The 20978-nt window shown below is 32.2% G+C and overlaps 1 protein-coding gene across 4 annotated transcripts in view; it reads left to right on the top strand.

Moving 5' to 3' along the window:
- ATP9B (ATPase phospholipid transporting 9B (putative)) overlaps positions 1-20978 on the top strand; it is a 448624-nt gene that overhangs the window by 37577 nt on the left and 390069 nt on the right. For all 4 annotated transcript variants that reach the window (XM_074273531.1, XM_074273522.1, XM_074273514.1 and 1 more), the window contains exons 3-4: positions 13699-13849; positions 16584-16697. In XM_074273531.1, coding sequence (XP_074129632.1) covers positions 13699-13849; positions 16584-16697 — 265 coding nt within the window. The remainder of the gene's footprint in view (positions 1-13698; positions 13850-16583; positions 16698-20978) is intronic.

Below are 20978 nucleotides of genomic sequence, written 5' to 3'. Positions count from 1 at the left end.
ATGCACATATTCTAATACATCACCATTTTCTTGTGAATGAACCATGGGTGAGCAGCTTTGAAAAGTTTGGCAAGGTAGGGAAAGCCAATCTTGTGGCTTTAGGAACCACATTTTGCCCTAAGTAGAATGAAAGGAAAATGGTTAAATGAAATTTATAGATGACAGTGAAGGATTAAACAAATTTAATCTCTCCTAAAAAAAAATAATCCTCAGTGCAGAAGGAATGCTGAATTCTAAATTAAAATTCAATCTCTGATATTCATTGCCCAACCATCCAAATTAAAATTCAATCTCTGATATTCATTGCCCAACCATCCAAATTAAAATTCAATCTCTGATATTCATTGCCCAACCATCCAAATTAAAATTCAATCTCTGATATTCATTTATTCATTGCCCAACCATGGACAAGTTGTTAATTTAATTTCTCTGAGCCCTAGGCATTTTTAAAGATTTGCCTATTAAATTAAGTTACAGACTAGTTATAGTTTGTAGATACGGGGGAAATGTTCACAATTTTGAAATAGAAAATTCTTGATCTATTGATATAAATAGTTCTAATTTCATGTTGTTGAAAAAATAGTAAAATTCGTGAAAATGTGCTGACTAGAATTAGGATGTCATTGGTATAGTGATACTTTCTACACTTCATTAAGTAAGTCATAAGATTGTAAGATACATTAGTTTGTAAGTTCCTTGAGGGCAAGGACTCTCTCTTGCTGCTGCTGCTGCTTCTTTTTTTTTTTTTTTTTTTTTTTTAATCTCCAGTAGCACAGTATCTGTTACAAAGTAGGCATCTAATAAATGTTTATTGATTGATTGAACTCACTCCTTACTTAACACAATGACTGAAACTTTTCATCCCTCTTTAAATTTCCTCCTTAAATCATACTTCCTTTAAGCTGCCTTTCCACATCACTCAGCTGAGAATCTTGCTTTGTATTTCATTGAAACATTAAGGCCATTTACCCAGACTTGCTTTTCTCTTCTCTGTCTTATGTCACCCAGCTACTTTCTAAGATTATCTCCTTCACCCTGTCTCATACAAAGACATGTGAATCATAACATCGAAGTTGCAAAGTGGTCCTTACTGACACAGGTGTTGCTTGTGGACTGGGAATGAAATAAATTGGAGGCAAAGGGAAGAGGAGAGAAGTCAGACAACACAACTGCCTCTAAGTGGAGAGGTCAGAGAATGCAACTACCTCTCAGTCGTCTCCTCCTCCCCTCCCTTCTCTTTCCTTCCTGCCCCCCAGTTAGATGTCCAGCAGCCACTTGCAGGTAACCCCCATATCACAATACATGGCCCTTCCTGACCAGGCTTTTTTTAAACCTCTTTATGTGTACAGATGATCTCATTCTATTTCATTTTCTTTAACAATTTCTCCCTCCATTTCTACTTGCTCATTTTTTTAAAAATTCATTTAAAATTTTTAAAAAAAATTTTTGACATTTACTTTATAAGATTTTGGTTTCCATATTTTTCTTGCCCTTTCTTTCACTCCTCCCCAATACAGTAGTCAATCTGATAGAAGCTATATTTGTACAATCATATTAAGCATATTTCCACATTAGTCATGTGAAAGAAGAAGCAGAACAGAAAGGAAAAAAATCATGAGAAAGAAAAAAACATGTAATGTGAAAAATAATATGCTTCAATCTGCAGACATCATAGTTCTTTGTGTGTAGCATTTTCCATCATGAGTTTTTAGAATTGCTTATATCATTGTATTGCCAAGAAGTTGCTCCTTTGTTTTCAGTCTCTCCCTTTTACTTTTACTGACTACTTCCTTATATATGCCCTTCTCCTTTCCTCAAAAAACTCCTCATTCATCTTTGTCTTATTTATCCTGCCTGCCTTTTTGACTTCTGTTAGAAGACCATGTATAGTAGTGTAACTTTTGACTTCATCATTTCAGCTAAAATACTATACAAATTGACTTCCCCTTCTCTACTAAGTTTAGCAAAAAAATAAAAGTACTGTAAATTTTCTTTTCCCAAAGTTTCTATACTTTTGTTTATCCATAAGGAACTGGTAGGTTTTTCTTGACTTGCCGTTTTTTGCCTTGTCTTTTGCTTCTTTTTATATTCTCAGTGCTTAACTTAATACAGTGAGTGCCCATCACATGTTCACTTATTTTTCATTCATGACTCTTTTGACTCCCTTTAGAGTTTTCTTGGCAAAAATACAGGAAATGCTTTGGCATTTCCTTCTCCAGCTCATTTTACAGATGAGGAAACTGAAGCAAACATTTGGTGACTTCCCCATAGCTAGTGTCTCAGGCAAGATTTGAACTCAGAGATGAGTCTTCTTCATTTCAAACCTGATACTATTTATTACATCATCTCTCTGCCTGACTGAAGTAGGCACTTAATTTTTAAAATGTCTGATCTAAGAGTACTATGAAGCACTACATAGAATTCCCAATCCTTCTATGTTTGTCCGCTTGCATTTTTGATTTCCTGTACAAGCTAACTGTACACTATTTCAAAGTCTGGTTCTTTTTGTACATATATTGTATTTAATTCATACTTTAACATATTTAACATGTATTGGTCAACCTGCCATCTGAGGGAGGGGATGGGGGGAAGGAGGGGAAAAATTGAAGCAAAAGGTTTGGCAATTGTCAATGCTGTAAAATTACTCATACATATATCTGGTAAATAAAAAGCCATATAAAAAAAAAGAAAAATGTTATTTAACTATGTCCAAAGAAAAAATTGATAGAGTCTAAATACAGATCAAAAGCATACTTTTAAAATTTTTCATTAGTTTATATTCAAATTTTTCTTGTTTTCTTTTGCAACATGACTAATAAGGAAATATGTTTTTTATAACATATACATGTATGTATATATACATGTATAGAACATATTAAGTTATTTGGGAAAAAAAAGAAAATTCCCCTTTTTCATTTGTCTCCTTTCCCCTATTCCACTCTTCATTTCTTAGAGCATCACAAATCACATACTGTTAGGATTACAAGGTAATGTACTTGGTTCACACCTTTAAAGGAGTTTACACCTTTAAAGGAACTGGCTCATTGATTTTGTAAGGAGTTCCCACAAACCCATGGAGTACCCACAAGCCCATTCTCTGGGAGGATATAAGGAGCCAACATTGAGTCTGGAAAGAGTCTGAAGTGAATCAAGGGGAGAACTTTGGGGAAGCTTGAGGAGATTCAGTGGATTCACAAGTCCAGCAGATTCAAAAGTCTAAAGGAAAAGCCTGCGCATGGATTTCTGTGAGATGCACATCTAGGATTGAATTCTGGGAAACCCACAACTCCACATTCTTGGAGGCAGAGTCTGATTCATTCCCATGTCTACCTTTGTGCTGGCTAGAGGCATTGGTTTCAGAGGAAACTAGAGAGACTGAAGCTGGCTGGAGACATTATGACAGGAAAAGACTTTGAAGGACACAATATAAAATCTGGACTTTAACTCCTGCCTGCATTTTGAGATTATTGAATTGAAACTAAAACTAAGGTTGGCTCCAGAAGCTCCCCAAGAGATCTGCCTCCAGAGAATGGTCACAATTTAGAGACAACAGAACTTCACATTTTGGCGCCCAATGTGGGGCAAGGACTTTTGCTTATCTTGAGCCCTTCAGGGAGCTAACCCGGACTTTACAACATACTACAGTTTATGTTGGGAAAACTGGAAATTATTATGCCAGAAATTAGATATAGATCCACACTTAACACCATATACCAAGATAAGATCAAAATGGGATTTAGGCATAAAGAATGAGATCATAAATAGATTAGAGGAACAGAGGATAGTCTACCTCTCAGACCTGTGGAGGAGGAAGGAATTTGTAACTAAAGAAGAACTAGAGATCATTATTTATTACAATATAGAAGATTTTGATTACTTCAAACTAAAAAGTTTCTGTACAAACAATACTAATTCAAACAAGATTAGAAGGGAAGTAACAAATTGGGAAAATATTTTTATAGCTAAAGGTTCTGATAAAGGTCTCATTTCCAAAATATATAGAGAATTGATCCTAATTTATAAGAAATCAAACCATTCTCCAGTTGATAGTCAAAGGATATGAACAGATAATTCTCAGATAATGAAATTGAAACTATATCCACTCATATGAAAGAGTGTTCCAAATCACTACTGATCAGAGAAATGCAAATTAAGACAACTCTGAGATGCCACTACACACCTGTCAGATTGGTTAAGATGACAGGAACAAATAATAATGAATGTTGGAGGGGATGTGGGAAAACTGGGACACTAATACATTGTTGGTGGAGTTGTGAAAGAATCCGGCCATTTTGGAGAGTAATCTGGAATTATGCCCAAAAAGTTATCAAAACTGTGCATACCCTTTGATCCAGCAGTGCTACTACTAGGCTTATATCCCAAAGAAATACTAAAGAGGGGAAAGGGACCTGTATGTGCCAAAATGTTTGTGGCAGCCCTTTTTGTAGTGGCTAGAAACTGGAAGATGAATGGATGTCCATCAATTGGAGAATGGTTGGGTAAATTATGGTATATGAAGGCTATGGAATATTATTGCTCTGTAAGAAATGACCATCAGGATGAATTCAGAAAGGTTTGGAGAGACTTGCATGAACTGATGCTGAGTGAAATGAGCAGAACCAGAAGATCACTATACACTTCAACAACAATACTGTATGAAGATGTATTCTGATGGAAGTGGATATCTTCAACATAAAGAAGACACAACTCACTTTCAGCTGATCAATGATGGACAGAAACAACTATACCCAGAGAAGGAACACTGGGAATTGAATGTAAAATATTAGCACTACTGTCTATCTACCCAGGTTACTTATATCTTTGGAATCCAATACTTAACGTGTAACAAGAAAATTGGATTTACACACATATATTATATCTAGGTTATACTATAACACATGTAAAATATATGACATTGCCTGTCATCTAGGGGAGGGAGTAGAGAGAGGGAGGGGAAAATCTGGAAAAATGAATACAAGGGATAATGTTATTAAAAAATTACTCATGCATATATACTGTCAAAAATTATAATTATAAAATTAATTAAAAAAAAAAACATACTACAGTTTATTTACCTGTAAGTATCTCTTCAATTTCAGATTCATTGCCAATGCAACAAAAGCTAACATAAATATTTTTGTACTTAGAGGTCTTTTTTCTTTTTCTTTTCCTTTTTTTTTTTTTTTTTAAATCTCTGAGATGCAGAGTACTAATGGTATTGCTGGGTCAAAGGGTATATAGTTTTGCAAAGCCCTTTGGGACATAGTTCCATATTGTTCTATAGAATAGTTGAGTCAGACTTTATGCACAAATTAAAGCAGCAAGGAAAAAGGAAAAAATTTACCTTTTGAATGTTTGGATAAGTACAGTGTTTATGATCAGAGGAGGAATAGAGATGATTACAGAAATAAAATAGATAATTTTGATTATATAAAATCATGACATTTTTGTACAAACAAAGCAAAAGCAGTTAAAATTAGAAGAGACTTAGGTGAGATGGTCCTGTGTAGTCAGATAGATTTTAGCCTAGAAACCGGAAGATAAAGCCTTACAAGCCCATCCTAATGGAGAGATCTTTGGAAATCACTCTTTCCTTACCCCTCTACTATATCCAATCAGAATTCTGAGCTCTGATATGAAACCTCTCCTTTAGGGTAAATTTGCCTATGGCTTATGTCATCTTTACTGAATCTCTTTTGGGGTTAGTCACTCCTGGCATTTTGTCTCCTGATGTCTTTTCTACTTGTAAGCTATAGCTAATTAACTCTTGTAGGACACTAAACTCTGAATTTAGCTTGCCAGCCATTGATATGGTTCTACCTTATGGCTTATTCCTTTTCTCCTGGTTAATTGTGAATTTCATTGGGGAATTTGTCTTTTCCCTTGTTAATTTTTAAAACCCCTTTCCTTGCTAACTATGCTCTTCTGAATCTATTTCATATTTTCTACTTCTGGTATATCTTTTACCTCTTCATTTTGTCCATAATCTCTTCTAAATAAAATTATTTTTTGGCAAAGAGAATTCTTCACATATGCCTTGTACCTTGGATTTCAAACTAGGAATTGCTACCAGGACCTCATCATAGGTAACAGGGGAAAATTTCTGCAGCAAATTTCTCAGCTATGTCTTGTGTCCAAGAATAGGAATCCTCAAAACAAACAAAAAGACATATAAGTTATTAACAGCTATATTAAAAAGGCTCTAAGTCATTAATAATAATATCCACATTAAAAGAACTCTGAAATTCTACGTCATAATTCATCAGATTGTGATTAAAAAAGGAAAATGAAAAATTTTGAGTGGGCCTATGGCAAGATAGGCACATTAAAGTGTAGTGTTTGTCAAGGTGGGCTATGTATTGATCTAACTCTTCTGGAGAGCAATTTGGCACTGTTCTTTCATCCTGAAAAAGTATCTCTAGCATGGAGTATCAATTATAGTAATGGACTATTTTGCTTCTCCACCTCACATATTTCTTCTCTCTTACTTTCACACAGTTGCAAAAATATTTCTAAAACGCATGTGTGTGTGTGTGTTGGGGGGGGGTGTAAGGAGTTTTACAAACCTTAGAACACTATTTAAATATCATTAAATGCAATGTGCAAATGCAAGTTATCCACTCCTTGGTATTGTAATACTTCAAGGAGTGAGGTAGTCTAGAATAGTATTTTGAACATCATTTAAATTTGTGTTTGTTTACATACTAAGGAAAAATAGCTTGGAGATGCAGGACCCAACTCATAATTAAGACAGAGAGTAGATTGCTTAGTTCAGTTAGTAAGTGAAAGGTAAAGAACTTAGGAATTTGAGATCTTGGAGACAGCAATTTTGAATTATGGCAGGATCTAGAGATTGAGTAAGTTCCTAGGTACATAAATTAGAAGGTGAGAAAAAGCACTGAAACCGAAGTAGAATAGAGAATTCTGGTCTTTTGTGGAAGATTATAAAGAGACCAGAGGGAGAGAACCAGAGCCAGGTGTTAAATCTGTTAAGTAAAGTAGTATTTGACGATACAGACATAAAAGGATAATTGTGTGTGTATTGAATTATTGTATTAGAGTAGAGTAGAAGTGCCACTGATGATTAGCATTGTATTTGAACTCAGATCCTACTGACTTCAAGGCCAGTGCTCTCTATCCACTGTCTAATCTAGCTGCCCTGTGGCCAGTTTTTTAAATGATACATTTTGCAATGAGTGATTCAGGCTAGTTGCAATAGACTTGAGATGGAGAGAGCCATTTGTAACCGGAAAGACTGTGGGGACTGAATGTGGCTCAGAATATAGTATTTTCACCTTTTTTGTTTGCTTGCTTTTTGTTGTTTCTCATTTTTGATGCAATTTTTCTTGTGCAGCATGATTTATTTCATGAAAATATGCATAGAAGGATTGCATATGTATTGAATTACTTGTTGTCTGACGAGATGGGGAGCAGGGAGGGAGAAAAAAATTTGGAACATAAGACTTTGTAAGGGTGGATGTTGGAAATTATGCATATATTTTGAAAGTAAAAAGCTAAAAAAAGTAAAAAAAGGTGTGTTTTAGTTTATTCTTATTAGATTGAATATTCAGCCATACCCTTTGACAAAGATGTATCTTAAGAAACTATGTGTAATGTAAAATATATGGGCTTGCCTGTCATCAAGGGGAGGGAGTAGAGGAAGGGAGGGGATAATTTGGAAAAATGAATACAAGGGATAATGTTGTAAAAAAAATTACTCATGCATATATAATGTCAAAAAATATTTATAAATTTAAAAAAAAAAAAGAAACTATGTGTATAATTAGCCAATTTAGAAATTTGCAATGGCAAGTGTATTCGAATTACTGACATATTTAGGATGGATTTTTTTCCAGAATTCATTTTCCAAGAAAATGTTTTCCCACTTATAAATAAATAGATAATATAAATTTATTAAAGGCTATTAAAAGATGTAAATTATCTCCAGGTTTCCATGTGGGAAAATCCAGCACTATTAGCATAATCCAAGAAGTATGAGAAGTAAAAAAGTACCTAACTATTTCTAGGGCCAAAATATATATTTAACAAAATAACCTATACTTTTCTTTGTGTGATTTAAATTTTGAGTACTTAGCATAATTTCTTTCATAATAGACAGTCAAGAGAATAACATTTAGAAAAATGCTATTTTTCAGAAAAAATATTTTTAAAAGGAGGATACATTTTAGGAGAGATATTGAAATTATTTGTAATTCAGGCTTATTTAATTTTAAAGAATTATAATGCCCATTTCAGTATATTTTTACTTTTCTGTTCATTGTAGATTTTGTGGTAAGAGAACATTTTACTATTTAAACTATAATGAAGCAATAAAATGTTAATTTGCAGAAAACTATTGTGTTTATTTTTACTTTCATATTTCAGTACAATATAGAATTTTTAGGTCCTCATGCTTTCCTGTGATCATTTTTCTTTACCTTTGAATTTTCCTTCAAGCTTGTGAAATTGTAATGCACATTGATCAATACTTTGGAGTTCTTTGGCCTAGATTGATTTCTTTCTCATGAGATTTACATTCCACTTGTTATCAAAAAACACTTTGTCCCTATGAAAATGGTGCAATTGAATGGCATTTCCATATGAAGTGAAGGGGATATCAAATGCTTGGATTAATCTGGGCTCCAAAATAGCCTGTATACTTTCAATTAATCTGCACATTTGTTATGCAGAAGCATGGGAAAATGCTGATCTTCTAAGAGTGACATGACTACTGTGTTGCTTTTGCTCTAGTTACCAAGCTGCACTTGAATGCAATAATTACAGTATGTTGGGATTTGGAGAAACTTATTTCAGTTTTTAGGGGGTTGTAATTTAGACCAATTAAAATTTACTAAATGACCTTTTACTATACATTTTTTAGTTTAGTTTTCTCTTTGGATGAGTCTATTTTGAATTAAAGATTTATTATATATCAAGAACAAGAGTAATATTGCTGTTTGGGGCATACTTTAAATTTTAGGGGCAAGAAAACTTGTAAATGATTTATTTACAATGAAATATCTAGAATATTGTAAAAATCTTTATTTACATTGTTATACAGATTATGCCATTCTTTTCTCTTTTCTTCTTAGCCCTCTGCCATATATGAAATTTTCCATCCTTGCTCGGTATTTTATTAGTTCTTCTTATCCTCATTTGTTATGTGAACATTGTTTTGGCCTCATGATATTATCAAGTTATTACATTTTTCTCCTTAGCTTCACAGCATGGCATAAATATTCACTCTATTATCTCCTTGCCATCTCCCTAGCCTTTTATATCCTTCAAACAGGATCTTTACAGGGTATGGAGGTACAAAGTCACTACTAAATTTTGCAGTATTCTTACTGAAATCCCTCATTTTTAACCTGTTCTCCTTTTTTGTGATGGTATTTTCTCATTTTGCAAAAAGTCCTACGTGAGTTCTTGTGAAGGTCCCAAATCACTAAATTCTCCAGGTATTAAGATATATTTACACATTCCATAAAATAGCATGTGATTTGATATGTCATATAGTACATCTTAAGGGAATCCTTGTATTTGTCCATTTTGTGAACATTAGCATAATAACTGAACTTTTATACCTTGTAAAATTAAGAATCTTAGCTTTTATCTGGAGTGTAGGAAGTACAAAAGCAATGGCATGAGCTAGAACTCATTAATCACCCTTAAAAATCAGTATTTTTTTAGCTTCATATTCTTTTAAAAATTCAGGAATGCCTATTATCTACTTCACTTGAAATCTAAGCTTTAAAAAATATATAATTATCTGATCAGAAAATTGCTGTTCCTAAGTGTTTTGTGAAACAATGTCATGTCTCAAATATTCTCCAGAAGCATTTGAAACATTTGTTTTAATAAAATAAGTGACATAGAAAACTTGTGTTGCATTTGTAGTATTCACATAGTAAATTTACTTTGAAAATAATCTTTCATGTTGAAGTTAGTAGTATAAGGATTGCTGATCTTCTGAAAGCAAGTGAAAGTACATTGTAGCCAGAATTAGGAGACCTGGGTTCTAATCTAGATTTCTTCATTAAACTAGCAAGCAATTTCATTTAACTTTTGGTGTACTGGTTTCTTTATTTACAAATAGTTGAACTAGATGATTTCTAATGTCCTTGCCAAATATGAAATTTTGAGTTCTGTGGTTAGGTTTTAAAGTTTTCTATGATTAAACAGTAGAATTCAATAGTAAAGTAATAACACAAACTTTGTACTATACTGGTATCCTACTTCTCTGAGTGCTCCACATTTTGTTGACTAGTTTACTTCTTCAGTACTTCACTGATTATTATTAATATTTGTCCTTTCACGTCTTCCCTGTAAAGTTTGAATGAAGAGATGCACCCACTTAAGACATAGAAAAAATATATTCCTGCTTTTAGATGAACTTGAGAGGACTGTTTACAGCTATTTAGCTATTCTGGAAGAATATCTCTGATTTTGGAAGAATATATTTAAAGACTGCATTTTTGCATTTGGGTAGTGGGGGAAAGAGTATACTGAATGGAAATATGCAAGCAAGGGTGTGAATAGTCATACAGTTTTGAGTATATCAAATTTTTAGTAAAATTGACTAGTTTTTGATGTGTCAACTGCATTATTCTTCAACCTAGATTTACTAATGTTAAAAGCTTTTGGTTGATATCTTATTCATTTCATGCTAAAATATTTTTGAGAGATTGAATTGTATAGAATTTAAAGTATGCTGTTGTTTATGTACAACAAATGCTTTAGGTTCATACATTCATACATTTATAAATGGACTAATCTGAATAAGGGTATAGTCTGTGACCTCTTATTCCATATCATCCTAAAACTTGTTTCTTGGGAAATATTATCTAAAGTGACCTAGATGAATCCTCCCATCTCAGAGTTAAAATATTCAGTTAATTCTTTAGAGTACTATCTGATTTGAACGGAGGCTATATAAACATAGCATATAAATGATGCTGTATAGGAACCAGCAGATGGCAAGAAGATTATGAGGTGAAGTTTTCTTGATGTATGAATTATTGATTCTTGACAGGTCATTAACATAGGCAGAACCTATAGCACAGATTCCAAAATTGAATAGTGACTTTGTAACTCCATAGCCTGTAGAGACCCTATTTGGAGGGTGTAACAGATTAGGAAGATGGCAGGGAGATAGTAGAGTGAAGCATGGATCCAGTGGATCATGGTATTTGAAAAAATAAGGTCAGTACTATAGCACCATTGTAATCGTGCTCTTAAAAGACAGGATAACTTTTGTTTTGCTATCGTTGTTAGCCTGCGTCTCATGTAGTGGTTTGTTTGATTCTTTGTGAAAATTAGCCATTACAATGGAATTTTACTATATTTGAAATGTATATACAAAACCTGACAGTCACTTGGAAAAACTTAAGTACTAGAATGATTAGAATTTAAAACAAATGGCCTGCAAGAAAGATGTCAAAGAAATGAGAGCCACAAAATCAATTACAACTAAATTATTTTTAAGTCAGCCAGTTGGTAAGAAACATAGATTTTAGCATATTGTGGCCTAAAATTTTGTTTATTCATAACTAGTTACCCATTTTGAAAATTAGTGCAATTTTAACTGCCTCCTCTCCTTTATAATTTTATTAGAAAGATCTTTTAATCAACCAATATTTTTTAAACTCCTATTAGGTGCTAAGCAATGTGTTTGATACTGATGATATAAAGAATGAAACAAGCCCCTGTATTCTCAAGGAACTTACAGTCTAAAAGAATAGATAAAATAAATGCAATAATTTTTTTTTTTTTTGATTGATATTTACCTTGCTTGGTCACCAGTTACTTATCTGTGGTGTTAGATTTTTTTTTTTTTTTCCTGAGGCTGGGGTTAAGTGACTTGCCCAGGGTCACACAGCTAGGAAGGGTTAAGTGTCTGAGATGAGATTTGAACTCTGGTCCTCCTGAATTCAGGGCTGGTGCTCTATCCACTGCACCACCTAGCTGCCCCTGTGGTGTTATATTCAGAACTGACATTTTGGTGACACCTTCAGTTGTTACAGAATCTCATGGAATTGGTATGAAAGTTGGGTTTTAGAAAAAGGTACAAATAACTCCATAAAAATATATAAAATACTTGGGAAGTAATCTTACTCTCATCTAGTCTACTCTGAATTTAATGTAACAATAATAATTTTTATTTTATGGACCTTCATATTGTATTGAAACATGTTATGTCATGGGCAAGAATTTGCATATGAAAGTGAGTGCAATAACACCTTGCAAAATTATAAGTGTGTACTTTTTTCAATGGGGCCCTTATTGGTCAAAATTTTTTTTTTTGAATTGTTTTGAAATAATTCTTTAGCACACCTGTATTAGACTTTGAATAGTAAGTAATAAATCTTTATTCTTTGAGATAATTGAGTATCTTAAAAATGAGATATAAAGTAATGAGGGTGTTGGGTTTTTTGTTTGTTTGTTTGGTATAGCTTATAAAGTGCTTCTGAATGTAATATGGAAAGGAAATTTCTAAGTCTTTTTTGTGAAGTCAAATCCTTGTTTATATAGTATATAAAAATACAGGGCACAGATAAAGCTTGGGAATGGAAAAATTCTTATGAGAGGTGTCTCAGAAACATAGTTTGGACATATAATTGTAGTAATTCAAATATCAACATCATTAAAATAAAATTATCTGTTTTTTCAGTTTCCATGAAAAAGATACTTCATGAAATTATTAGAATTGTGGGTTAATTAAGGTTAAAAATGTGCTTTAGATGGTTGTTTGAATTCCTGAATATTTCTAAGACAAATACATTGGCTTTCTTTGAGAAACATATGACAAATAAATGGAATTCTATAATAATTATGCATAACTCACTTTCATTTCTAATGTAATTTTAAATCTTTATCTTATTTTGTCTGTAAAGATAATGAATTAAAACATTTTTTCTACCATTTTTTAAGATATTTTAAAACATCTTCACTGTGGGTATACTTAATACTTACTCCTACATAGTGTTCAAGTTAATAGAGGAGACTTGTTTTTCTGAAAATCCTGATATATTAGTCACTTACTGGCTTGATAATACCTGAAGGTGAATGAAATCTGTTAGCATATTGAATTAAGTTATTTCTTGCATGGAAGAGAATGTTAGCTCTCCAGTAGTATTTTCTGTTCTACTTCTTTTTATCAACAGGATTCCAGATTAAATATCACTACCCTTTCAGGTAATTTGTGCCCTGAATAGTAGTGGTGTATCACCTAATGTTCCCCCCAAAAGTCATTTTCCAAGAAGTAGAAAAAAGTGATTACCTTAGAGCACAGATGGAGGAATATGCTAGATTAATTGGAATCTGTAAAGGCTTTATCACTGAGTGGTGTATTAAGACTTCCCAATAATCTATAGTTATTCTTCCCCAATACATAAAACATCTAATGTTTCAGTGTATTAATGGTTGAATTTTGTCGATAAGAGAGCCTAGCAGGAAAGATCATTTCCCTGAGGTTCCAGAAGCCATTACAGACTTCTAAAAATGTAAATATGTTCTAGAATTTTGATTGCAAGTAGAAATTTGCATAATAGATCTTGTCTTTTTAAAAATTAAAATACCTATAATTAGATAAGTTGTAAATATCTTTGCTAAATTTTAAAACAAACAAAAATGACTTCAAATATAATAAGTTGAAATTTTTTTGGACAAATAGAAAATAATAATCTTTGTTCCATTCAGTTGTTGTGACTGGCTCATAAATGTTTGCCGAAGAAAGAAGGAACTGAAAGCTCGTACTGTCTGGCTTGGATGTCCTGAAAAGTGTGAAGAAAAATATCCCAGAAATTCTATAAAAAATCAAAAATACAATATATTTACCTTTATACCTGGGGTAAGACTACTAATGTTTTCTTGAAGGTGGGCTTATTAAAGCTAAGATCTTAGTTTGCTTTTCACTAAAGACTGCAGAAAATAACATTTTTTTCTGATATTAGTTTTAAAAATGAGAAGGAAATGTACAATTAAAATTGTTTTTTATAAGGAATTGATTTCTTTTCAAAGTATGCTTGGAATAGGCACATATTAATAGAAAGGAACTTAAAATGAAAAGACCTGTGTAGATGTTAATGGATTTTCCATTTGAAGTTCAGACTTAAGGATACTGATTTTAATAAAACACATTAAATTTAATAAGCTTATCATATTACCTTTCAAAATAATTAAGATATTGAAAGAATAGTAAATACCATTTTTTAAAAGCCTATGTATTCTTAGTCTCTACTCTGTATTATTTACAAAGCCACATTTACATGTGTAGAATTGCTTTATTTTTTAATTTTTGGGTCCTGATTCAGAGGTAAATTTTAAAAGGAATGTTATAACAGTGACTTATATAAGCATATAGATATATTTCAAGCTTTTTTTTTTTTTTTTTTTTTTTTTTAAACATCTTATTTACTGGCAGATTTGTGCTATTTAGCTTTAAAATGTTCCCCACTTCAATTTAGAGCTGCTTTGTCCTTTACATTTTAATTTAAATAATCACACTACTTTATATTGGGTATTGATTTTTTTTCTCCTCATCCATCCAATAGTTGGCAAAAGCTTGATATCTAATATGGTTCTTTATTAAAACACACAAAAACTAATGGCTCCATAATTAAAAGACTGATCTTTTGTCAAGGCAATAAAATGTCAACTGTCTTTCAGGCAGATAAATATTCTCATCTTTATTGAACGAAGCTACTGTTTTCTCCCTAGGTTTAAATTATTAAATACAAACAGATTGGTTAAGCATTGTACATTTTCCTAAAGGTCACAAAGTTCATTAAGTATACAGTAAAGCATTGATTACTGTGGTTAAAAATCTGCAGGGTAGCTTAATGATCAGATTAAATTCATATAACTTCCTAAGATCAGCCATATTTTGCAAATACCTGTTGATCTGTTTGTATCATGTGAATGTTTCATCTTTTTTTTTTTTTAGTATATTTTCTTTCAAATTAGCCTTTTCTGGGGCAGCTAGGTGGCACAGTGGGTAGAGCACAGGCCCTGAATTTAGGAAGACCTGAGTTCAAATGTGGTCTTAGACACTTAACACTTCCTAGCTGTGTGACCCTGGGCAAGTCACTTAACCCCAGCCTCAGGAAAAAAACAAAAAACAAAATTGTAGAATTTTAAAAATGTTTGGTAATTACATAATAAGAATTCTATTCCATTTAAAAAATAATGATAGCATTTGAATTGCAAATAGATATAATTTATGTTGAATGGGATTTTGAAGAAATCAATGGGGATTGGGAAGAAAGATGCCTGTCTTGCTCAGATTAGTTTGTAAAATAATTTAAAATATTTTAGACCTAAATTGAATATGATTTATTATGAATATAAACAGTCTATGTAGCAAAGCTGTCTTTGTCAAACAAACAAATATATAATGATGTAAACAACTTCCATATAAAACAATGTATCAGGCTGGGTTGACAATATTTCTATTTAACTATTGCTTAACTTGCCTGATGCTACTTTTCATATAAAGACTATGAAGCAGTTCTGTGTAAGTCTTGTTTTGCAAGTTGATCTGCTGTTTTGTGATTAGGTGAAATCCAATTATTTATTTTTAAAATTCTATTCTTATAAATTTTATTTACTCTGGTTTCAGTAGAATTTAATAAACTAAACCCTAGCCATATTCTAGATTTTAAAATATTTTAACAATCCCTAAATCTCCCTTTTATACTAAATTTGTACTTCATAAGCTCTTTTGACATCTTCACTGAAATTTAACTTTTTTGTTACAGTACAATTAATAGTGTAATTTTCTGTTGAAAATAGATTATATATATTAGGAGAGAATTATTTATTGGGAATTCCTGAAACCAATGAAATTACAGATGTGGAGCTCTACTCTATGATATTTATATTAGTTTTTCGTTTATTAAATAGTTTTACCCTTACTATAAATTTTGTGGCATTTGTAAAAGTGTTATTGGAAATAATTTTAATTCTTTGGAATAAAGGAATAAATGCATTTAAACACATATGCCTAATTAAGAAAACAAACCATTGTCACCATGAAAATTTGGATTTTCTTTACTTAGAAACTAAAAAGACACAGGAATTTTAAAAATTTAAAAATTATGTTATGTTATACTGGCTGGAAAGGCCAGATAATACTTAAATTAAACCTCAAATTTAATAAAATGAAAAATGTATGCTAAATATTATTCTTTCCACAAAGACGTTTTTTACTGTCAGATATATGTTGATTGAGATCTTTCAGCTTCTATAGAATGTATTTATAGTAGAATTTTGTTAGAATTGAGAGGAAGAAAAGTTGCCATAAAGAGAATGTAAATTTGTTTCAAGTAGTTAAGTTTAAGAAAAAAGTTAATTATAATATTTTAATTTATTATTATTTTTATTATTGTAAATTATCTGATTTTTCTTTTTAGGTGTTATGATTCTAGAAAGCCAGTGATAAAATTAATATACTGTGTTTGAGTAATGGTCTACATGCATACTTTAAAAGAGCTCTGAATGTTATATATTGATTTTCAAAAAATATATTGAAATCATAAGGTTTTTTTGTGAGCCTTCAATTTATTTTCTCTTTTCTTTTTTAGGTTTTATATGAACAATTCAAGTTTTTCTTGAATCTCTATTTTCTGGTAGTATCCTGTTCACAGTTTGTACCAGCACTGAAAATAGGCTATCTCTACACCTACTGGGCTCCTCTGGTAAAAGAAAAAGTTCAATACTGTGTTCAATTAAGTTTAATATCATGAACATATTTTTTAAGATTTTAGAATGCAATTCAATATTTTATCCTTTTAAGACATAATATGATCAGTTTTTAAAAGGTTAATATATTTTACTATAAGACTTGTCTAGAGATTTAAAAGTTTTTTTCTTTTAATCTAGAAATTTCTTCTAAATTGTATAAGGTATCTTATAGTGATACCTTGGTCCTGTGAAATTTCCTAGAATCTTTTAGATATTTTACATCCTGTGTGAAAGTTACTATTGTAAGTAAATGCTCTTTTTTTTAGTGACTAAGGGATTTTGAATTAGACATTCTGCATTGTCCCAAAGGTAGCACGTCAGTTTTGCTTGCCTAATTCCCTCCTGTGCTAATTGAGCTCCAGGGAATGATGTTGAAGGAATTGTGGGTTATGTTCAGTTAGTCTCCTGACATTCTGACAGATAGGCACATTTTTCCCCTTGGCTGATGGAATGTCAGTCATGAGGGTGAACATTTGAAAGAAATTGATTGTTATAGTCCATGTCTTGTTGACAGTTTAGAGTATGAAGTTTTAAATTTTCTTTCTTTAAGAGTATTGTTTAGATTATTTAGAATATTGAGTTGCTTATAAAATTTTTCATATCAACTATATGCTACCTGCTGTTTTCATGATATTTTAACTTGCAGGCATCTTTAGTGCTATATTACTCTTCTCTACTGCTTTAATCATAAGAAATGATTTGCTTTAGTTCTTGATTCTAGCTTCAAGATCAGACAAAAAATAATACGATTAGTAAGGAATATGAATGCAAGGATATCTGGAATGAAAGTACAGTGTCCATCTGGAATTGCATTTGATTAAGAAGTATGCAGAGTTTTATGCTTATGAACTTGTTACCTCAGGTTCATCATAGTCTAGGAGTGTCATTACAAGTGTATTTCCACCAAATGGAAATCTCTTTCATTCTTTTTCTCCTGCCTTAAATCATTTCTCCATTGTATTATTATTCTTTTCTTTATTTGAATTTCTCAGCCTTTGCATCTCATTTCTTTTTACTTCATCAAATGTAGGTTGGTGCTTTTCTGCTTTAATTTATCTACCTTTACTTCTTTATTTCTGGTAGTTCTCTGTTGTAAAAGCTGTAAGATTTTAGGAATTAAGGATAGTTTTTTTTCCAATATGTATAATAGAAGATTATATTATAATGGATATTTTTATCTAATACTGTTATTTGTGGGAAGGACTTTTTAGGATCAAGTTAGTCCCTCAACTAATAGGGTAAATAACCTTATGTCAAATTTTTACTCTAGATAGGCATTAGATTTTAAGGATGAAGTTTCACTTTTGGTTTAACTAAATCCATGTATTAAAAGGTATGTCATAACAAAGTTTCACCATAAGTCTAACTAAACTTCTGTCTTGATTTGCTTAACTTAATTATTATTTGTTAAATACTTTCTGCATATAAGATCTTGTGGTAGTATCTCAGAGGAAGCTAAGAAGTAAAATATACTAAGACTTTTCAATAAACATATAAGTTATATATGGAAGTAATTTGATTTCAGCCCTCAACATTTAATTACAGCTCCTTTCTCCAAAATTACTAATTAGCTCCCAATTGCCAGGTCTAGTGGCCTTTTCTCAGTTGTCATCCTTTTCTTCTGCCTTTGACACTGTTGACCACCATTTGTCTCTTCATGGATATTCTCTTCTTTAGATTTGCTCAACATTATTCTCTCTTGTTTTTTCTCCTACTTGTCTGATATCTATTTCTTATTCTCATTTTCCCTCTTTATTCTCTTATTTAATAATTTTATCAATTCTCATACATCATATTATCTTTTTGCAGACAATGGGTATATCTAGCTCTAGTCTTTCTCTTATCCTATAGATCTATGTTAACAATTGCCTTTTGGACATTTTGAATTGGATATCCCAGAGTTGTCAGACATGCAATCTACAATTTCCTGAGTGCAGCCCAAACTTCAAAATTCTTAGCATAGTTTTTGTGAACATTTATTAAGTGCTGATTGATTGATTGATTAGTACTGTTTTATAATTTCACAAAGTCTTGTATATATTATTTCATTTGAGTTTCACAATAGTCCTGCAAAATAGTCTTATTACTCTTAAATTGTAATAAAAGGGTAATTAGATTAAAATGCAATTGGGAAGTACTTAATAAAATAAAGTACAGTAAAACATAGTTAACATTAATTTTTTTATTTATGTGACATTTTTATTTAGTATTTTATTTTGCCCAATTACATGTAAAAACAATTTTTAACATTCATTTTTTTTTTATTATAGCTTTTTATTTACAAAACATATGATGGGTAACTTTTTCAACATTGACTCTTGCAAAACCTTCTGTTCCAAATTTTCCCCTCCTTCCCCCCACCCCTTCCCCTAGATGGCAGGTAATCCAATACATGGTTAACATTAAATTTTAAAACCAAGTCATTACATGGCCTTCAGTGATTTTTATGTATGGATTAATAGCATGTATTTCTAGTTGATACCACAATCATAAGCGTCTCCAACTCAACATATCTAAAACAAATCTTCCCAGGGTTGTTGTGAGGATCAAATGGTATAGTATTTGCAAAGCATAGTGCCTGGCACATAGGAGGGGATGCTGGCTGTCATTACTCTGTACATATCTTTTTTTTTTTTTTTTTCTATGACTATTTTTTAAAAATTTTTTATTATATATTTTTTTATAATATTATCCCTTGTATTCATTTTTCCAAATTATCCCCCCCCTCTCTCTACTCCCTCCCCCCGATGACAGGCAATCCCATACATTTTACATGTGTTACAATATAACCTAGATACAATACATGTGTGTAAATACCATTTTCTTGTTGCACAATAAGCATTAGATTCCGAAGGTACATGTAACCTGGGCAGACAGATATTAGTGCTAACAATTTACTCTGTACATATCTTAAATATAACTGATTATATACATATAATTTCCCCTTTTAGAATGTGTGCTCTTTCAGGGAAGACTCTATTTTAGCTTGGTACTGTACCTGGAAGATAGTGATCATTTAAAATGATTGATTAATGGACATGCCTCACAGTGGATTGAGCACTAAGCTTGGAAGCAGGAAGATGATTCTCCGTGAGTTTAAATCTGACTCAGGTGCTTCTTAGCTGTGTGATCCTCAACTTGCTCATCTTTCAAATGAACTGGAGAAAGAAATGGCAGACCATTCCATTATTTTTGTCAAAATCCCAAATAGAGTATAAACTGAGGCACAAATCTTACTGGACCTGAAAATTTCCCTAAGTGAAGAAAAGTGGCTGCTGATTTGCTTGTTATTGTATGACTCCATTGTCTTGTTGTTTGAGGTTGAAGTCTGGCACCAAGGATGTTGGGGTTCAGATATCAATTCCTACTTCAAAATATTAGGCATAAGGTGCAAGACATTCAAGAGCTTTCTCCTTGCCAAAAGGTACCTTTATTTATGAAAAGAGATTACAGACAAAAGAAATAAGTAAAATAAACACCAGGAGTAATAGATTTGGGAGAACATTTAGTTAGCAAGGAAAGGTGTTTTTAACAGTTAATAAGGGAAAAGACAAGTTCTCTAGTGGAATTCACAGTTAACCAGGAGAAAGAGAATACTCCATTAAGTGGGAGTAAACCATTGAATGGCAAGCTAACTCTAAGGAGAAAGACACCATGAGGCTTGGGGGAAGAAGGGAAAAGAAATACACCAGTAGTCAGAGCTCCATGGCAGGCTAACCCAAAAGGGATTCAACAAAGATGGCATCATCTTTGCAGGGGAAATTTAACCTCTGGGTTAAATTTGTTGGCTTACTGATTGGATACAGTAAGGTGGGATTTCCTAAGACCTTAGGGTGGGACTAATGCTGAGCTTAGCTGGTCTCCCTCAGTGCTCTTCCCTGCTAGTCTCAGGACTATTATAGTCTTATCAGTTGTTTAGACTTTCTCTGCCAACTCCACCTAGTTATCTACAACCTCATCACTGCTCCCTTTGAAAAAGGGAAGCTCAAGCATTTCAGAGCTATATTAACAAGAGTCATGAAAAGTTAGAACTGAAACAACTAAACAGCTACCTAATTTTGGTTGAAACTTAATACAAATAAAAGGGCAGCCAGGTGGTGCAGTGGATGGAGCACTAGCCCTGAATTCAGGAGGACCTGAGTTCAAATCTGGTCTCAGACACTTAACACTTCCTAGCTGTGTGACCCTGGGCAAGTCACTGAACCCCAATTGCCTCAGCCAAAAAGAAAGAAAAA

This window comes from Sminthopsis crassicaudata, chromosome 1 (genome assembly GCF_048593235.1).
Source record: "Sminthopsis crassicaudata isolate SCR6 chromosome 1, ASM4859323v1, whole genome shotgun sequence".
Classification (NCBI taxonomy): domain Eukaryota; kingdom Metazoa; phylum Chordata; class Mammalia; order Dasyuromorphia; family Dasyuridae; genus Sminthopsis; species Sminthopsis crassicaudata.
This window is presented reverse-complemented; position numbering and strand designations above follow the sequence as displayed.